The following is a 17878-nucleotide window of genomic DNA, read 5'->3' as shown; positions in this document are numbered from 1 at the left end:
AACTGTTTCGATCTTACTGGGATCCACAGATATTCCATCTCCTGATACAATGTGACCTAAGAAAACCACTCGGTCCAACCAAAACTCGCACTTCGATAGCTTAGCATACAACTGTTCGGCTCGCATAGTCTGCAACACAATCCTCAAATGCTCGGCATGATCAGAACGGTTATTAGAATAGATCAGAATGTCGTCGATGAAGATGATGACGAACTCATCTAGATACCGCTGAAAGATGCGATTCATCAGGTCCATAAAAACTGCTGGAGCATTGGTCAAACCAAAAGGCATGACTATGAACTCGAAATGCCCATATCTAGTTCTGAAAGCTGTCTTCGGCACATCCTCGTCGCGAACTCTCAGCTGATGATACCCTGATCGCAGATCTATCTTCGAATACACTGAAGAACCTTGAAGTTGATCAAAAAGGTCATCAATTCTCGGAAAAGGATACTTGTTCTTGACCGTCGCTTGGTTCAACTGGCGGTAGTCGATGCAAAGTCGCATAGAACCGTCTTTCTTCCTCACAAAAAGCACTGGTGCACCCCAAGGTGATACGCTAGGTCGGATATATCCCTTGACAATCAATTCTTCTAACTGTTCCTTCAATTCTTTCAACTCTAAAGGAGCCATACGGTAAGGTGCTTTCGAAATAGGCTGAGTACCTGGTGCAAGTTCAATGCTAAATTCGATGTCTCGAATAGGCGGTAAACCAGGAATCTCGTCTGGAAAAATATCAGGAAACTCGCTAACCACCGGTATCTCGGACAACTCAGGGCTAAACTTCTGAATATCCAAAGCATAAATCAAGAATCCCTCTGCTCCTTTCTGAAGTAAACGAGACATGGTTAACACCGAAATCAAAGGAATTTTAGATCGAGAACTCTTACCGAAAAACTTCCAATCATCTGCCATCTCAGGCCTGAAACGAACAACTTTCTGAAAGCAATCTACTGTCGCCCTATACTTGGTCAAAGCATCAATCCCGACGATACAGTCAAAATCAGATAATCCAAGAACGATGCAGTCAATCTCAATCGAATTCCCTTCGGATTCTAACATATAGTTACGGACCAATCTCACCGAAACAGTCTCTCCACCCAAAGGTGAAGTAATAGAAACAACATCAGATAAGGGCTCAACAATTAAATCATGCATCACAACAAATCTTTCAGAGATGAAATAGTGGGAAGCACCCGTATCAATTAAAACAAGCGCAGGATAACCAAAGATCGAACAGTTTCTGCTATCACATCATTCGGAGCTGCATTGGCTTGATCCTCTGTCAAGGCAAACACTCTCGCCTGCTGTCATGGAGGTTGGTTCTGGTTCTGATTACCTCCCTGATGATTCTGTTTCTGAGGCGGAAAAGAATGGACTGCAAAAGTTGATCTCTTGGGCTGAGCTGGCGGTCGTGAAGAACTGCCGCTCTGAGCTCTATCGGATCCTCGCTGAGGACAGACTCTTGAAAAATGACCCGGCTGCTGGCAGATATTGCAACTACCAAACACGCCTCGACACTGATCACTCGGGTGATGTCCTCCACACTTGCTGCATGAAGCTCCAGAAAACCCAGAATTCTGTCCAGAACTGAACTGTCTAGAGGCACTGGAACTCGATGAACTGTTACCAGACTTCTTAAAATTCTTCCCCTTCAGCCGATACTGATCTCGCCTGTTTCTGCCATTGTTGCCTCCCTCAAACCTCTGAGGCTGATTCGACTGTTGAGACGGTTGGTACTGATATTGAGCCTGTTGAGGCTGAAACTGAACAGGCTGGTCCTGAAAAGATCTCTGCTGCTGCTGAGGAGCTACCTGATTACCTCGTTGCATCAAGAATCCGGCTTCGGCTCCCTTTGCTTGATCCATAGCATCAGCAAAGTTGTTGGGTCTTCCGGTATTTACCAAGGTAAATATCTCAGGGTTCAATCCATTGATGAAATGGTCGGCCTTGGCTTCCTCGTTATCTGCAACGTGAGGTGCAAACCTCAAGAGACTGTCAAATTTGCTCACATAGTCCTCAATGCTCAAGTTCCCTTGTTTCAGGTTCGCAAATTCGGCACCCTTTTCCTTTCGATAAGAGACAGGAAAGAAACGCTTGTGAAAGAGTGGGTGCCCAGTGAGCCAACTTGTGGCTATGGGCTTTGATGACTCTTTGTACAAACAATCTTTTGTTTAATATTATTTACACTTTTATTAATGGCAATGACTTTATCTTTCTTCATATTGTTATATTATGATATACTATTGTTGTTTTGATAAAGACCTTGAATGTACTATAGTGTATGTAAGATGTGGTAGAACATGGAGATGTCTATCATGAAATACATCTTATAGTCACTGTATATTCTAAACTGTTCCTAGTCAATTGAGCCGTCCGAGAATAAGGATAAGGATCGCTCGAGTTTGAGACTAGCATTTGCGATGCGGAGTACCACGTTTCATTGGTAGGGAACATGGAGATGTTCGAAGCATGCAAATGGATATTCATAGGATGAATGGAGATTCATAGGATGAATAATCGAACTACCCTATCCGGACTTTCCAAGTGGTTATCACTTATCGAGTGGATAAAGTCCGCGGTTTTGGTTGTACACCATTAGTCCTTACTACTTGAAACATCATGGAGACTCTATATGCTAGTACTGTGCTTTGACTCGTTTACCGACTCTATGGGGTCATCAGGTGTCGGGATTGGGTACAGTTACAACACATATAGGAGTCGATGCATTGTTGTCAAGGATTCACCACATACTTGCGAGTGTGGATATCCTATGCGATCTGAGGAGATATTAGTGTGACGAATCTCTGGCCAGAGTACTTGATGTGATTTAAGAAATGGTTTCTTAGTAGCACATGCGATGTCACTAATTGGATCTTCAAGATGTATTGCATAGTTATCGAATCTTGAGCGACTCTCGATATACCAATGGTTGTTGATTCGATCGGGATATATGGATGAAGGGACCGTACTGTACGCTAACCAAAATCTACTGGTTCTTGTAGGCACTATCAGTGATACCTAGGGAATCATGGGGCGATGTTGCTAGGCGCTTTACCATGATTCGTTGGGCAAGTCGGAAATCGTTGTTCCGAGTCACAAGGAGTTGTGAGCCCACGGCTAGCTGTATCCCTGAACCATTGAGGGTCACACAGTGTAATGGAGTTTTAATCCCCGTTGATATAGTTAAATTTAAAGAGTTAAATTTAATGAATAAAGAAGTTGGACTTCTTAAATAAGAGTAAGGGAGTAGGATTTCCTAAAATGACATAGGGATGGACATTTTTGGAAATCACTGAATTCGGATTCAGGAAAATTTATCTTGACTTTAAAATATGCAAAAATGGTTTCTGTGCACATTGGTGAAATCGGTTCATCAATCAGATTCACGATGAATTTTATATTAATTTCTGAACATGCGGGCTTTGCCTGTCGGGCCTCAACTTATGACTAATGGGCCCTAAGGTGTTAGTGGCCTGCATTATAAATAAGTTATTGCAGTACAGAAATTAGACACAACAGGTCATTATTTTGAGAGCAATAATTTCGAAAACCCTAGCCCCTATTCTCTCTCAATTCGGCCGATCACCCTCCCACTCTGTCAGAGAAATTTCGGTCTGTGATTTTGAATCGCAGTCAGGAATAACGAATCAGATTCGTTTAATCTCTTCGCAGAAAAACTTCTGATAGATTTTCTAGTGCAATCTATCAGAGGGATTTAAACCCCATTCGTGGACCTGATTGAAGGAGTTCATCAGTTCCTGGGAGATACAAGAAGCGCAGAGAAATCTGTGTGGTGTCCAATAATCTCGCTTCGAGATTGAAGGTAAAATTTAATTAATTGTTATTTGAATTTTACACACACTATAATTTAATCGTTGAACGGTTGATACCCACACCATGGAATTGTTCCATGACAAAAAAATTTTAAACTTCCGCTGCACCGGGTATCAATCGTGATTGATCTGGGAACACGCCAGTTTTCCAACAGTGGTATCAGAGCCAGGTTGCTCAGATCAAACGATTAAATTAATCGATTGTACAAAATTTTTGAGTCTCGGTTTTTGAAACAAAATAAATATTTTTAAATAAAAAATTTTTTTTTTCGGGGCAAAACCCGGGCAGCGATTGGATCGCTGCCCGGTGGGGCAGCAATTGTTGCTGCCCCGGGCGGCGCACGGTGCCGCCCAAGGCGGCGCACGGCGTCGCCCAAGGGGCGGCGCTCAGCGCCGCCAGGGCAGCGCTGGGCGCTGCCCAGGGCGGCACACGGCGCCGCCAGGGCAGCAACCGTTGCTGCCCTAAAGGGGCAGCCGGGCTGCCCCGGCCCGCGCCCACGGGTGCGGGCCGGCCCGGGAGTGTCCCGGGCGGCCCGCGGGAAAAATTAAATTTTTTTTATTTATTTAAAATTAATTTTAATATGTTAAAATTTTATTTTTGGTCCGGTCAAAAATTGTTTTTGATTGGTTCACGAGATTTCGGATCGAATTGTTCGAGTCCGTAAACTTTAAAATTGATTTTTGGATAAATTTGAATTTTTGGAAAATTTTAATATTTTATCCTTAAATTGAATTTTGAAATCAATTATTTTTGGTACAATTGATGATAAGATTTGATCTTATGAATATATTAAATAAAATATGATTTTATCTATAAAATTGGATTTTGTAGATAAAATATGATTTTATTTGATAAAGAGATAAAATATGATTTTATATGTAAAATGAGATTTTATATATAAAATATGATTTTATCCTGTTTAAATTTGAAATGCCACTGCATGTTATCCAATAAATTAATTTTGAATTAAATGTTATTGGATAAGGATGATCGATTGCCATGACCAATTTTGTAGGTGTATGTTAGGAATTTACATTTGTTTTATTGTTGTTGGTTTTATTAATGGGCCTGGTTTATGGCCCGATATGAATGTCATATGTAATAAAAGTGGGCTTGGTTTATGGCCCGTTCCCACCCCCTAAAAATGTATCCCCTACTTGTCATTGTTATTTATTGTAAATACATTAGATTTAGTGGGAGATCAAGATTTGAAGATGGTGGGCCCAGCAGACAATAAAGACGAAGAAATGTAAATTGGAAGCTAATGTAATAGGATTGCATTGCATACTGCATATTACCTAGGATTGGACTAAGACTCGTGATTGGCAACCACGGGTCAATTAGAAATGGAATCGATCATCCTATATAATATATGATATTATGATTGTATGCATGTTTTAGACATAATTGCGTGAATCCGGCAAGCATGCAATAAAATGATTATGATGAGACAAATTTTTATAATTAAAATCCCTCATTTTAAATATGATTTAAAATTGATATCAAGATAAATAAAGGAAATTTAAATTTGTTTAAATGTTCCTACCTTCCATCAACGGTCAATGTATGTGATGCTACCCGCGGATACGGTCCGGCTCATATTATTGGGGGGCCCGTCCGTCGGAAAGCTGTACATTGGATCGACAAATGTTGTAAGTTGGGTGGAACTCCCATGGGATCGGCTCATATTATTGGGGGATCCACATGGCGACCGTCCATCACAACTTAATATTGATGGGTCATCTTGACATGTCACTTTAAACGGCGTCATATTATTGGGCCCTTATTGGACATGAGGTAAATACATGGGGGTTGCTTTGGAAGCAATTGGGCTCTACCTTTTGAGAATTATGGTTGACTGATATTATTCGGGACCATAAGTTTGTCGATTGGACTCCATGTTCTCACTAAGGAAAAAGTTTCCCGTTTTCACTAGAGGGTAGTGAAATCGTTAAAATAGTGGGAGTGAGATTCATAAAATAAATTTCGCCTATTTTATGTCTTAGTAAATTTCTTAAACAATCACCGATAATTGTCTGTTTCATCTCAGTAATCCACATGTTTCTATTCTCCAACAAAACAAACTTACTGGCGCAACCAATACAGAATGATTCCATAAGTTAAGATTGTCCTAAGTTCGGTAAAAATTTTCTAAGTGTTAGAAAAGGCTTCTCCGAAAACAGCCCCAGCTGATGTAACTACCGAAAGGTTGGCCGAACTAGAGAAATGGTTGGACCATGATCTCAAGGCCAAATGTTACATGCGAAATTGGACAAGTTTAAACAAGTTTTCCATCACTGCAAGAAACCCGGTCATTGGAAACATAACTGCAAGGAAAAACTCAAGTAGTTACGAACTGCAAAGGGTATGTTTTACATTAAAATAAATGTTTTTCTTAATACTACTTCTTGGGTATTGGATACCAGATATAGATCTCATATTTGCAATGAGTTGCAAATGATGACAAGAAGTAATAGGCTAAGGATGGGTGAGACCCAGTCAAGGCTCGGGAATGGTTCCAGAGATAAATCCAAAGCTGGGGGAGATATTTATTTAATTTTGCAGAACGGTTTTAAGTTACTTTTGAGAGATGTTTTATTTGTTACAGATTTGATTAAAAACATTATTTCTGTTTCTATGCTAGATAGAGATGGTTATTCTTGCAATTTTGTGAATGAGATTTGCAATATTTACAAGAATGAATGTTTAATTGGAAATGGACAACTTGAAAACGATCTATACAACTTAAAACTAAAAGACGTTCCAATAAATTATATTGATAAACCGGCGACAACAAACAAAAGGAAAATCGATAGTCAAAACCCAGCAAACCTTTGGCACGCTAGACTAGGTCATATTTCCTCAAGGAGGATGAACAAGCTAGTGGGAGAGGGCATGTTTGATATGTCTGATATTAACTCTCTACCTACTTGTGAATCCTGCCTAAAAGGAAAAATGACTAAATCTCCTTTTAAGGGGAAACCTGAGCGTAGTCAAAATCTGTTGGATTTGATCCATACAGATGTTTGTGGACCATTTAGAGTTGGGACTCAATATGGCCACACCTACTTCATTACCTTTACTGACGATTATTCAAGGTATGGGTATTTATATTTAATGAAATATAAGTCTGAAGCATTTGAAAAGTTCAAAGAATTCAAGGCTGAAGTAGAAAACAAGCTAGGTAAAATTATTAAAGCACTTCGATCGGATCGAGGTGGAGAATACTTAAGTACCGAGTTTTTGGACTATCTAAAAGAGAATGGGATTCTCTCTCAGTGGACTCCTCCTATGACACCACAGCTTAATGGTGTATCGGAGCGTCGTAATCGAACTTTGTTGGACATGGTTCGATCTATGATGAGCTTCACTGAGCTTCCACCTTCGTTTTGGGGCTATGCGCTTGAAACGGCGGTATTGTTGTTGAACAACGTCCACACTAAAGCAGTGGACAAAACACCATACGAGTTATGGAATGGCAAAGCTCCTAAGTATTCGTACTTAAGGATTTGGGGATGTCCTGCTTACGTGAAGCGGACAGTGGGAGATAAGTTGGATAGTCGATCCAGCTTATGTTATTTTGTAGGGTATCCGAAGAATTCAATCGGATATTATTTCTATTATCCTGCTGAAACAAAGGTGTTTGTTTCTAGGAATGCCACCTTCTTGGAGAAGGAGTTCTTATTGGATAAGAAAGGCGAGATGATGGAACTCGAAGAAGTTCGAGAAGAACCCGAAATACAAAATAACGATCCTACGCCTCAGGAACCATTACTGGACACGCCTGAACCTAGAAGATCCGAGAGGACTTCTAGACCTCCTGTTCGATATGGTCTTCTTCTTGAAGGGGATCAAGATGAACCCGACATTGGATGTGATCCAAGAAACTTCAAGGAAGCAATTTCTGATGCGGATTCAAATTTATGGCTTGAAGCTATGCAGTCTGAATTGGATTCGATGCATACAAACCAAGTTTGGTCTTTAGTAGATCCTCCTGATGGAATTGTTCCAATAGGGTGTAAATGGATCTACAAAAGAAAGCTTGGGCCTGATGGTAAGGTATTGACCTACAAGGCACGATTGGTGGCAAAAGGTTATACTCAAAGGCAAGGAGTTGACTATGATGAAACCTTTTCACCAGTTGCAATGTTCAAGTCCATAAGAATCCTTATTGCCATAGCTGCATGGTATGACTATGAGATATGGCAAATGGATGTGAAGACTGCCTTTCTTAATGGAGACATTAAGGAAGAAATCTATATGAAGCAGCCTGAGGGGTTCACATCCATGGGAAGCGAGCATAAGGTATGCAAGCTTCAGAGATCAATTTATGGTCTAAAACAAGCATCAAGAAGTTGGAACCAGAAATTTGATGAAACAATAAAAGATTTTGGTTTCATCAAGAACCCGGAGGAACCGTGCGTGTACAAGAAAGTAGTTAAGGATGCTGTGACATTCTTAGTACTTTATGTTGATGACATCCTACTCATTGGGAATGATGTAGGGATGTTGCAGTCAACAAAGATATGGTTATCAGGTAGATTCTCGATGAAGGATTTGGGTGAGGCATCCTACATTCTTGGGATACAGATCTATAGAGATAGATCTAAGAGAATGATAGGACTCACTCAATCAACCTACATCGACACCATATTGAAACGGTTTTCAATGGATGGGTCCAAGAGAGGACATCTACCCATGTGTCATGGAGTTTCTTTATCCAAGTCTATGTGTCCCAAGACTGATGCAGAGATAGAGAATATGACACATGTACCATATGCGTCAGCTATAGGTAGTATCATGTATGGGATGATATCTACCAGACCGGATGTAGCATTTGCTCTGAGTGTCACGAGCAGATATCAGTCTAATCCTGGTCAAATGCATTGGAAAGCCGTGAAGGACATTCTTAAGTACTTACGAAGGACTAAGAATATGTTCATGGTATATGGAGGACGAGATCTGAAATTGGAAGGCTATACCGACTCTAGCTTCCAAAGTGACTTGGATGACTCGAAGTCAACCTCTGGATTTGTGTTCATGCTCAATGGCGGTGCTGTCTCTTGGAAAAGTTCCAAGCAGGACACCACAGCGGATTCCACCACTGAGGCTGAATACATTGCAGCATCAGCTGCTGCTAAAGAGGCCGTTTGGATGAGAAAGTTCGTCCAAGAGTTGGGCGTCATTCCTGAATTTGTTGGTCCAGTCCCGGTGTACTGTGACAACACGGGTGCCGTTGCTCAAGCAAAGGAACCAAGGTCTCATCAAAGATCCAAACACGTACTGAGGAAATACCACATCATCCGGGAGATTGTGGAAAGAGGAGACATCACTGTCGAACGAGTGGCCTCTGCAGACAATATTGCTGATCCGCTTACTAAGCCCTTGCCAGGACCATTGTTTGACAAACATCGCGAAGCAATGGGTCTACGTAGTATGACTAGTTGGCTATAGGGCAAGTGGGAGATTGAAAGAGTGGGTGCCCAGTGAGCCAACTTGTGGCTATGGGCTTTGATGACTCTTTGTACAAACAATCTTTTGTTTAATATTATTTACACTTTTATTAATGGCAATGACTTTATCTTTCTTCATATTGTTATATTATGATATACTATTGTTGTTTTGATAAAGACCTTGAATGTACTATAGTGTATGTAAGATGTGGTAGAACATGGAGATGTCTATCATGAAATACATCTTATAGTCACTGTATATTCTAAACTGTTCCTAGTCAATTGAGCCGTCCGAGAATAAGGATAAGGATCGCTCGAGTTTGAGACTAGCATTTGCGATGCGGAGTACCACGTTTCATTGGTAGGGAACATGGAGATGTTCGAAGCATGCAAATGGATATTCATAGGATGAATGGAGATTCATAGGATGAATAATCGAACTACCCTATCCGGACTTTCCAAGTGGTTATCACTTATCGAGTGGATAAAGTCCGCGGTTTTGGTTGTACACCATTAGTCCTTACTACTTGAAACATCATGGAGACTCTATATGCTAGTACTGTGCTTTGACTCGTTTACCGACTCTATGGGGTCATCAGGTGTCGGGATTGGGTACAGTTACAACACATATAGGAGTCGATGCATTGTTGTCAAGGATTCACCACATACTTGCGAGTGTGGATATCCTATGCGATCTGAGGAGATATTAGTGTGACGAATCTCTGGCCAGAGTACTTGATGTGATTTAAGAAATGGTTTCTTAGTAGCACATGCGATGTCACTAATTGGATCTTCAAGATGTATTGCATAGTTATCGAATCTTGAGCGACTCTCGATATACCAATGGTTGTTGATTCGATCGGGATATATGGATGAAGGGACCGTACTGTACGCTAACCAAAATCTACTGGTTCTTGTAGGCACTATCAGTGATACCTAGGGAATCATGGGGCGATGTTGCTAGGCGCTTTACCATGATTCGTTGGGCAAGTCGGAAATCGTTGTTCCGAGTCACAAGGAGTTGTGAGCCCACGGCTAGCTGTATCCCTGAACCATTGAGGGTCACACAGTGTAATGGATTTTTAATCCCCGTTGAGATAGTTAAATTTAAAGAGTTAAATTTAATGAATAAAGAAGTTGGACTTCTTAAATAAGAGTAAGGGAGTAGGATTTCCTAAAATGACATAGGGATGGACATTTTTGGAAATCACTGAATTCGGATTCAGGAAAATTTATCTTGACTTTAAAATATGCAGAAATGGTTTCTGTGCACATTGGTGAAATCGGTTCATCAATCGGAGTCACGATGATTTTTATATTAATTTCTGAACATGCGGGCTTTGCCTGTCGGGCCTCAACTTATGACTAATGGGCCCTAAGGTGTTAGTGGCCTGCATTATAAATAAGTTATTGCTGTACAGAAATTAGACACAACAGGTCATTATTTTGAGAGCAATAATTTCGAAAACCCTAGCCCCTATTCTCTCTCAATTCGGCCGATCACCCTCCCACTCTGTCAGAGAAATTTCGGTCTGTAATTTTGAATCGCAGTCAGGAATAACGAATCAGATTCGTTTAATCTCTTCGCAGAAAAACTTCTGATAGATTTTCTAGTGCAATCTATCAGAGGGATTTAAACCCCATTCGTGGACCTGATTGAAGGAGTTCATCAGTTCCTGGGAGATACAAGAAGCGCAGAGAAATCTGTGTGGTGTCCAATAATCTCGCTTCGAGATTGAAGGTAAAATTTAATTAATTGTTATTTGAATTTTACACACACTATAATTTAATCGTTGAACGGTTGATACCCACACCATGGAATTGTTCCATGACAAAAAAATTTTAAACTTCCGCTGCACCGGGTATCAATCGTGATTGATCTGGGAACACGCCAGTTTTCCAACAGCTTGAAGAACTCAGTCTTGATCAAGCTCAAAGTGATGGCGGTGCCTCGATTCTCATTCGCTCTCTTGGTTGTGGTCCACCAATTCTTAGCAACAACCTGCAACTGATGATTGACTAACCTGATCCTGCGGTCATTGGTATAGTCGAGGGAATTGAAGAGCTCATCCATTTCATCTATCCAACTTTCACAAGCAACGGAGTTCTCGGTACCCGTTAAATTAGGCGGTCGAAAAGATCGGAATCTCTTCAGAAGAGTCTCCATCGGGGTCGCGGTTGCATCAAACGGATCCACTCCTGTACTATCCTGATCATTCGGAGGAGTAATAACTGGCGGCGGATTCTCAGTAGAAGGTGGAGTCAAAGGTGGTTGATTCCTTCTTAAAGATCGTCGCGGTGCCATCTGATATCAAGGGTTAGGACACAATATCTCAGACTCAATCTCAATCTCAATCTCAAAACCTCGGTATCCAAAAATCTGCTCTGAGAACTCATTAATCTCAACGATATACAATGACAGATATATATATCACATAATTCATGCTTTATAAATTAAATCACAACTCATGTAATTCAATTAACTCCAGAATCAATAAAGCATGCTCGCACGTATTTAAAAATAATCATTTAAGTAAATCAATCACATGCGAGAGTTCAATTCATGCGGACTCGATCTACCCCGCTCACTCTAGTTCAAATCCAAGAATCTTATTTCTCTGATACCACTTAATGTGAGACGCCATTTCAAATCTTCTAAACTCGAATAATTAATCATAATCGAACACAATATGCCGGAAAAACGAATCAAAAGTTTTTTTTTTTTTTAAAGAAGTCTCGCGCCCGCGCGAGGTCATCACCTCGCGCGCGTGCAGGATAAGCGAACAGAGACTCGCACAGATACTCATGCTCGCGTGAGAAGGGAGCTCGCGCGCGCGCGGGCAAAATCTCCCGAGCCTCTCAAACTCCCTGCGCGCGAGGTGTTGCCTCGCCCGCGCGCAGGAAAAATGAGCAGATGGGTCGAGGAGCCTGCGAACAACCAACAAGGAAATTCTAAACATTCCAAGTTCAAACATAATACAAATCAATATTTATAACATACCAAATCTAGGTTCTGCCCAAAATACAATAACCAGTCGAGTTTCATAAATGAGTTCCACCGACTCAACAAAACTAATACAAATCCAAATAGACTCGACCCTACGACCCGGAGTCTCACTTCTATCAATCTCACCCCCAAGCTAACCAGGACGACTCGGTCCAGCTTCTGATCCTCCTGTTGCCAAGTTACACATACAAAATAAAGACAACAGCCGGAATAATCCGGTTAGAAATATAATTTCTAAGTAAAAGAGACATGCACTCAATATCAAATAAACACCTCAATCGAATTGTGTCAACATAAATCATAACATCGAAATGATATTGAATGAATGCATGGATTTAAAAGTCTAGATTATCAAGTGAGATAATCATAAAATCGATCGGTACTCGGTTGGGATCCCAGGGTCAAGTCTTCGCCACAACTCACCGACGCACCCTTTCGGGGTGGAAGTCAATCAACTCGATCCCCTAGACTTCAGAGCAATTATAAGAAGTATTCTGGCAATTGGAAAAACTCGAAATCCAAAGTCACTTCAATATAGCTCTCTAAAACGTCTCATTTCAAAACGAATCGAAAGTCGGCTCAATATGAATGCAAGTGCATTAATAACTAAATCAAGTTCACGCAAGCAAATAAACAAGCGGTATGTGATTTTCGGGAACTCGAGAATAAGTCTATCTCGAGTATTCTTTCCCATTCATTTCAATGTCGACTTTTTACCTTTTTCTCGAAGCTTCAATCAATCCTATCAAACAAGAGACAACTCGATTCAAACTCTAAACAATTCGAAACTCAAAGTCGATAAATCAAACAATCTATACCGTCTTCCAACTCTTCGATTTGTAACCGATCTCCAAGTCCTCCAATTCCAATCTCTAACCAACTGTCAAAACATCGAGACACGGATTCGATATCAACTCGGAGTTCAAACTTAATCAAATTCGATATACAAATCAAACCGAACCAAAACCAATAACTCAAACTCGATTTCGACGGCATAACGGCTATAAATCGACTATTCGGAAAAACTCAAATCATCAACAACAATCATAACAACTCGAATATCATAACCAAACATCCAAACAACTCAATTCCAACCTCAATCAAAAGCACTATTTTTGAATTAATGCCTCAAAAATCATATAAAATCCAAACTTCGTTCATTTTCCAAACCGAATTCGAATACACGATCTATACTAGCTCAAGAACGACATACTCCAATATTATCAAATTCTGACAACTCAACAAAATCGAAGTTCAAGAGATCGAAGCAAAACTTACGTCTAAACGAAGCCCTCGTTGTGGTGATCGTGAATCTCAACTCGGAAATAAAATCTAAGGGTCGGATCGAGCGAATCGAACGGAGAGAAAGCTTGAGAAATCGATTTGGCTATGGCTTCCGGGTTCGGTACGTTGAATGGAGAGGAAGGAGAGGGGATGAAATGATGGGATTGGCCACTTGCATCTAATAATAATATATAAATCCAACTTTTGCATTTCAGTCCATTATTTCTCCAATCTTGCAAAGTAACCCCTGCTAAATAACAAAACAATCCTCAATTACTGAAACCCTGATTATCTCGATTAAACTCAATTATAATAAAATCGGGGCATTACACCCCTTCACCATTTTAGGCGAGAAAGCTTTCCCCAAGCTTTTGTGATTTTGATTCTAGCTCAATCCGTCCGATAGAATTGAATTCTGACTTGATATCTACGATCACAGCATCGAGTGCTCCGTTTGGAAGTAAGTTTCTCTTATTTCTAAGAGGTTTGAATTTTTGGATGTCTTTAGAATTGATTGATATTCGGAGAGGATGATTATGAGTTAGCAGTGATCGTATATCTAAGACGGTTCGAAGATCTAACAACGATCAGATTTGTTATGATTTTTATTATTATTTTAAAAAACCTTGTTTTTGTGATGTGTTGGGATTGTATTGGAATTGAGGTTTGAGGTTGATTATGAGTTATTTGGATTGTTATCTTGCTGTCTGCGTTTCCGATTTGATCAGTATATAGCCGTTATGCCGTAAATTTGAAGTTTGAACGTCGTTTTGATGTTTTAAGTTATACGAGTTTGATATCGATTTTTATCACCATGACTTTTTCTGATAGATTGAATTGAAGTTCTTGAAGATTGTGAGTCTTGCCGTCTTGATCAGTTTAGAAGAGTCGAGCCGGTATAGTATCGATGTCTTCTTTTATCGATTGATGAACTTGTTTGGATATTGATTGAGGATTTGTTATTTTCAGATTGAAGAGTTTGAAACGACGAGAATGTATAAGATGACTTTGAAATGGAATAGGACGATTAACTTGAACCCGGATTCATTTGAGTGTCCTAAAAGAAATCACATACTTGCATGTTTATATGCTTATATGAATTTATGATTGAATTTATATTTTAATGCATGAGATTACATATGCATTCATATTGAGACGATTGATTATTCATTTTGAATTAGATGATCTGGAGATTAAAGCTGAGTGGCCTTGGTAGGCGATTTACTACAAGTGTCGATTAACTCACTATAATGCCCTAGAGTCTAGAGGATTAAAATATACCTCGTCCACCTCGAAAAGGGAGTTCGGTGTAATCGTTGGATATTTTAACCTCGGGATCCCAAACCGAAGAAAGAAAGAAGGAAGAATTCCATTTGATTATCTGAGTTTGATAATCCAGAAGTTTTAAAGTCATGCATATCATTTTAATTCCGCAATTGAATGAATTACTTGAGGAATATGTGGAATTTGATTTTATATCATGTTTTGATATATTTACATGTTATTATATGCTAGTCTCTTTTACTGGGAATATTATTCTCACCGGATTATCCGGCTGTTGTCTTGTCTTTGTATGTGTTCTTGGCAACAGGTGGGGCAGGACCGAGTCAGAGATCACATGGCTAGATGGTCGAGTTGATATAGTGAGGCCTTGGTGTTTTAGAAGTCGATTATGTAATCGAACTTGTTATGTTTTTTATTCGGATTGTAATAGCTAGAACCGATGCATGTTCTATCCTTTTGAGCATTGATCAACTCTAGAACTTCATGTCTTATTTGGAGAGATTGTGATTTAATTCATGATTATGTTTTGATGAGAATTTGGGAGTTGTATTGCTTGATTTCAGCTATGTAATTGATGAAGTTTTTCTGGTGTAGCAGAGCACGGACCCCGTGCCTCTTTTGTGTAAGGGTCCGTGCCTCCTTGCATATTAGAATCTTGGTTTTTTTGTGCATGCACGGACCCCGTTCCCTTCATGTGTAAGGGTCCTTGTAGGCTGGCAGAGAATTGGCTATTTTTGATCTTTTGCATGGACCCCCTTCCGGACTTGACCCGGGGTCCGTGTGTTCTTGAAATTGTAGGCTCGGACCCGTTCACGGATGTGTGCACGGGGTCCGTGCATGTGTTTATAAAAAAAATATTCATTTACTTGTAATCTTGTATGCTTTATTATTGTTTATCCTGAGATTAGATGATTAGAATCGAGGTCTCACATTAAGTGGTATCAGAGCGTTAAGATCTTGGACTGAATTTAGAAGAGAGCAGGGTAAATCGAGTCCGCTTGTATTGGCTTCTCGCAGGTGTTTGAGTTAGTTAATTAATTTATTAAATACAATGCGAGCATGCTTTATTTTTTGAGAACTATTTGAATTACATGATTATGTGATTTAATTTATAAAGCATGAATTGATTGAGATATGAACTATAATCATTCATTGAATCCGAGTTCCATCTTTTGGCTTGAGTAAGAAGGTCAGAGGTTGTGGGACACTGGAATTTTGAGATTGAGATATATGTGTTCTAATCCCTTTGATTTTAGATGGGTACTCGAAGAAGATTGAACATGAATTCTCCACCAGTTTTTACTACGACTAAAACTCCACCTGTAATGACTCCTCCGAATGACCAGGGCGATATGGTTGAGAATCAGATGGATGCCACGGCTACCCCTATGGAAACCATACTGAAGAGGTTTCAATCTTTCCGACCACCGATCTTGAAAGGTACGGAGAATCTCGTGGATTGCGAGGGCTGGCTGGATGATATAGATCCGCTCTTTGATTCTCTCGACTATTCCGATGACCGGCAAATTAGATTGGTTATTCATCAGCTACACGGAGTGGCTAAGAAATGGTGGACCTCAACTAAGAAAGCCATGGAGAACAGAGGTACTCTTATAAACTGGATTCTATTCAAGACTGAGTTTTATAAAAGATTCTTCCCAGTTTCTTACCGTAAGGATAAGAATGCCGAATTCGCAAATTTGAAGCAAGGCAATTTGAGTATCGAGGACTATGTTGCCAAGTTTGACATCTTGTTGAGGTTCGCACCTCACATTGTTGACAACGAAGAAGCTAAAGCCGATCAATTCATCAATGGCTTGAATCCTGATATCTTCACTCTTGTGAATACCGAAAGGCCGAATAAATTTGCAGATGCGATGGATCATGCCAAGGGTGCGGAAGCTGGACTGATAAGATAGAGAGGGAACCAGTATGCACCTCAGCAACAACAGAAGCAGTTTCAGGCCCAACAGTCCCATTACCAGAATCAACCACAGAGGACTAAAAGTGGTAGCAGTGGAGGTAATAAGAAGAATTAATTTCGTCCCAAGGGAAAACAGTTTAAGAACTCTGGAAGTAGCTCTTCAAGTTCTGGAGGCTCAAAATAGAATAGTTACAGTCAAGGTTCAGGTTCCTTTGGTTCTTCTTGTAGCAAGTGTGGAGGTCGTCACTCCAGTGACCAGTGTAGGGGAATATTTGGGAATTGCTATATTTGTCAGCAGACAGGGCATTATGCTAGAATTTGTCCTCAACGGGGCTTTGAGCAAGCACAGAGTGGTAATTCTTCTCAACAGTCATCTCAGCCTCAGAGGCAATTGAATGCAGTTCACTCTTTCCAACCTCAACAACAGAATCATCAAGGAGGCAACCAGAATTTGAACCAACCTCCTAGACAGCAGGCGAGAGTGTATGCTCTGAATGAGGAGCAGGCTCAGGCTGCACCTGATGATGTGATTGCAGGTAATTGTTCGATCTTTGATTATCCTGCTAATATTTTGATAGATACAGGTGCTTCTCACTCTTTCTTATCTGAGAAATTTGTGTTGATGCATGCCTTTCCTTTTGAGCCATTACCTGCTGTAGTTTCTGTTACTTCACCTTTGGGTGGAGGAATTGTTGCGAGGAATTTCGTTAGAAATTGTGGATTGAGTTTTGAAGGAAATTTGATCGAGATCGACTGTATTGTACTTGGTTTGTCTTACTTTGACTGCATAGTTGGCATAGATGTTTTGACTAAGTACAGGGCTATAGTAGATTGTTTTCAGAAGATAGTCCATTTCAGACCAGAAATGTCAGATGAGTGGAGATTCTTTGGTAAGGGTTCTCGATCTAGAATTCCTTTGATTTCTGTTTTGTCTATGACTAGACTGTTGCAGAAAGGAGCAGAGGGTTTTCTGATCTATGCAGTGGATGTTTTGAAGTCTAGCCCGGTGTTGATTGACATACCAGTGGTTAGAGAGTTTCCTGATGTGTTCTCGGATGAGATTCCGGGATTACCGCCTATTCGTGAGAT

The 17878-nt window shown here is 40.3% G+C and overlaps 1 protein-coding gene across 1 annotated transcript; it reads left to right on the top strand.

The window, feature by feature from the left end:
* Positions 1–16190: 16190 nt before the first annotated feature.
* On the top strand, positions 16191–16784 carry LOC140877723 (uncharacterized). Its single transcript, XM_073281289.1, has 2 exons — positions 16191–16575; positions 16657–16784. Exons 1-2 carry the CDS (start codon positions 16191–16193, stop codon positions 16782–16784), a joined length of 513 nt encoding a protein of 170 aa, XP_073137390.1.
* Positions 16785–17878: the final 1094 nt, after the last annotated feature.

The sequence above is a fragment of the Henckelia pumila genome, chromosome 2, assembly GCF_033568475.1.
Source record: "Henckelia pumila isolate YLH828 chromosome 2, ASM3356847v2, whole genome shotgun sequence".
In the NCBI taxonomy this organism is placed as follows: domain Eukaryota; kingdom Viridiplantae; phylum Streptophyta; class Magnoliopsida; order Lamiales; family Gesneriaceae; genus Henckelia; species Henckelia pumila.
The sequence above is the reverse complement of the archived record's forward strand: the minus strand, read 5'-3'. Positions and strand labels throughout refer to the sequence as shown.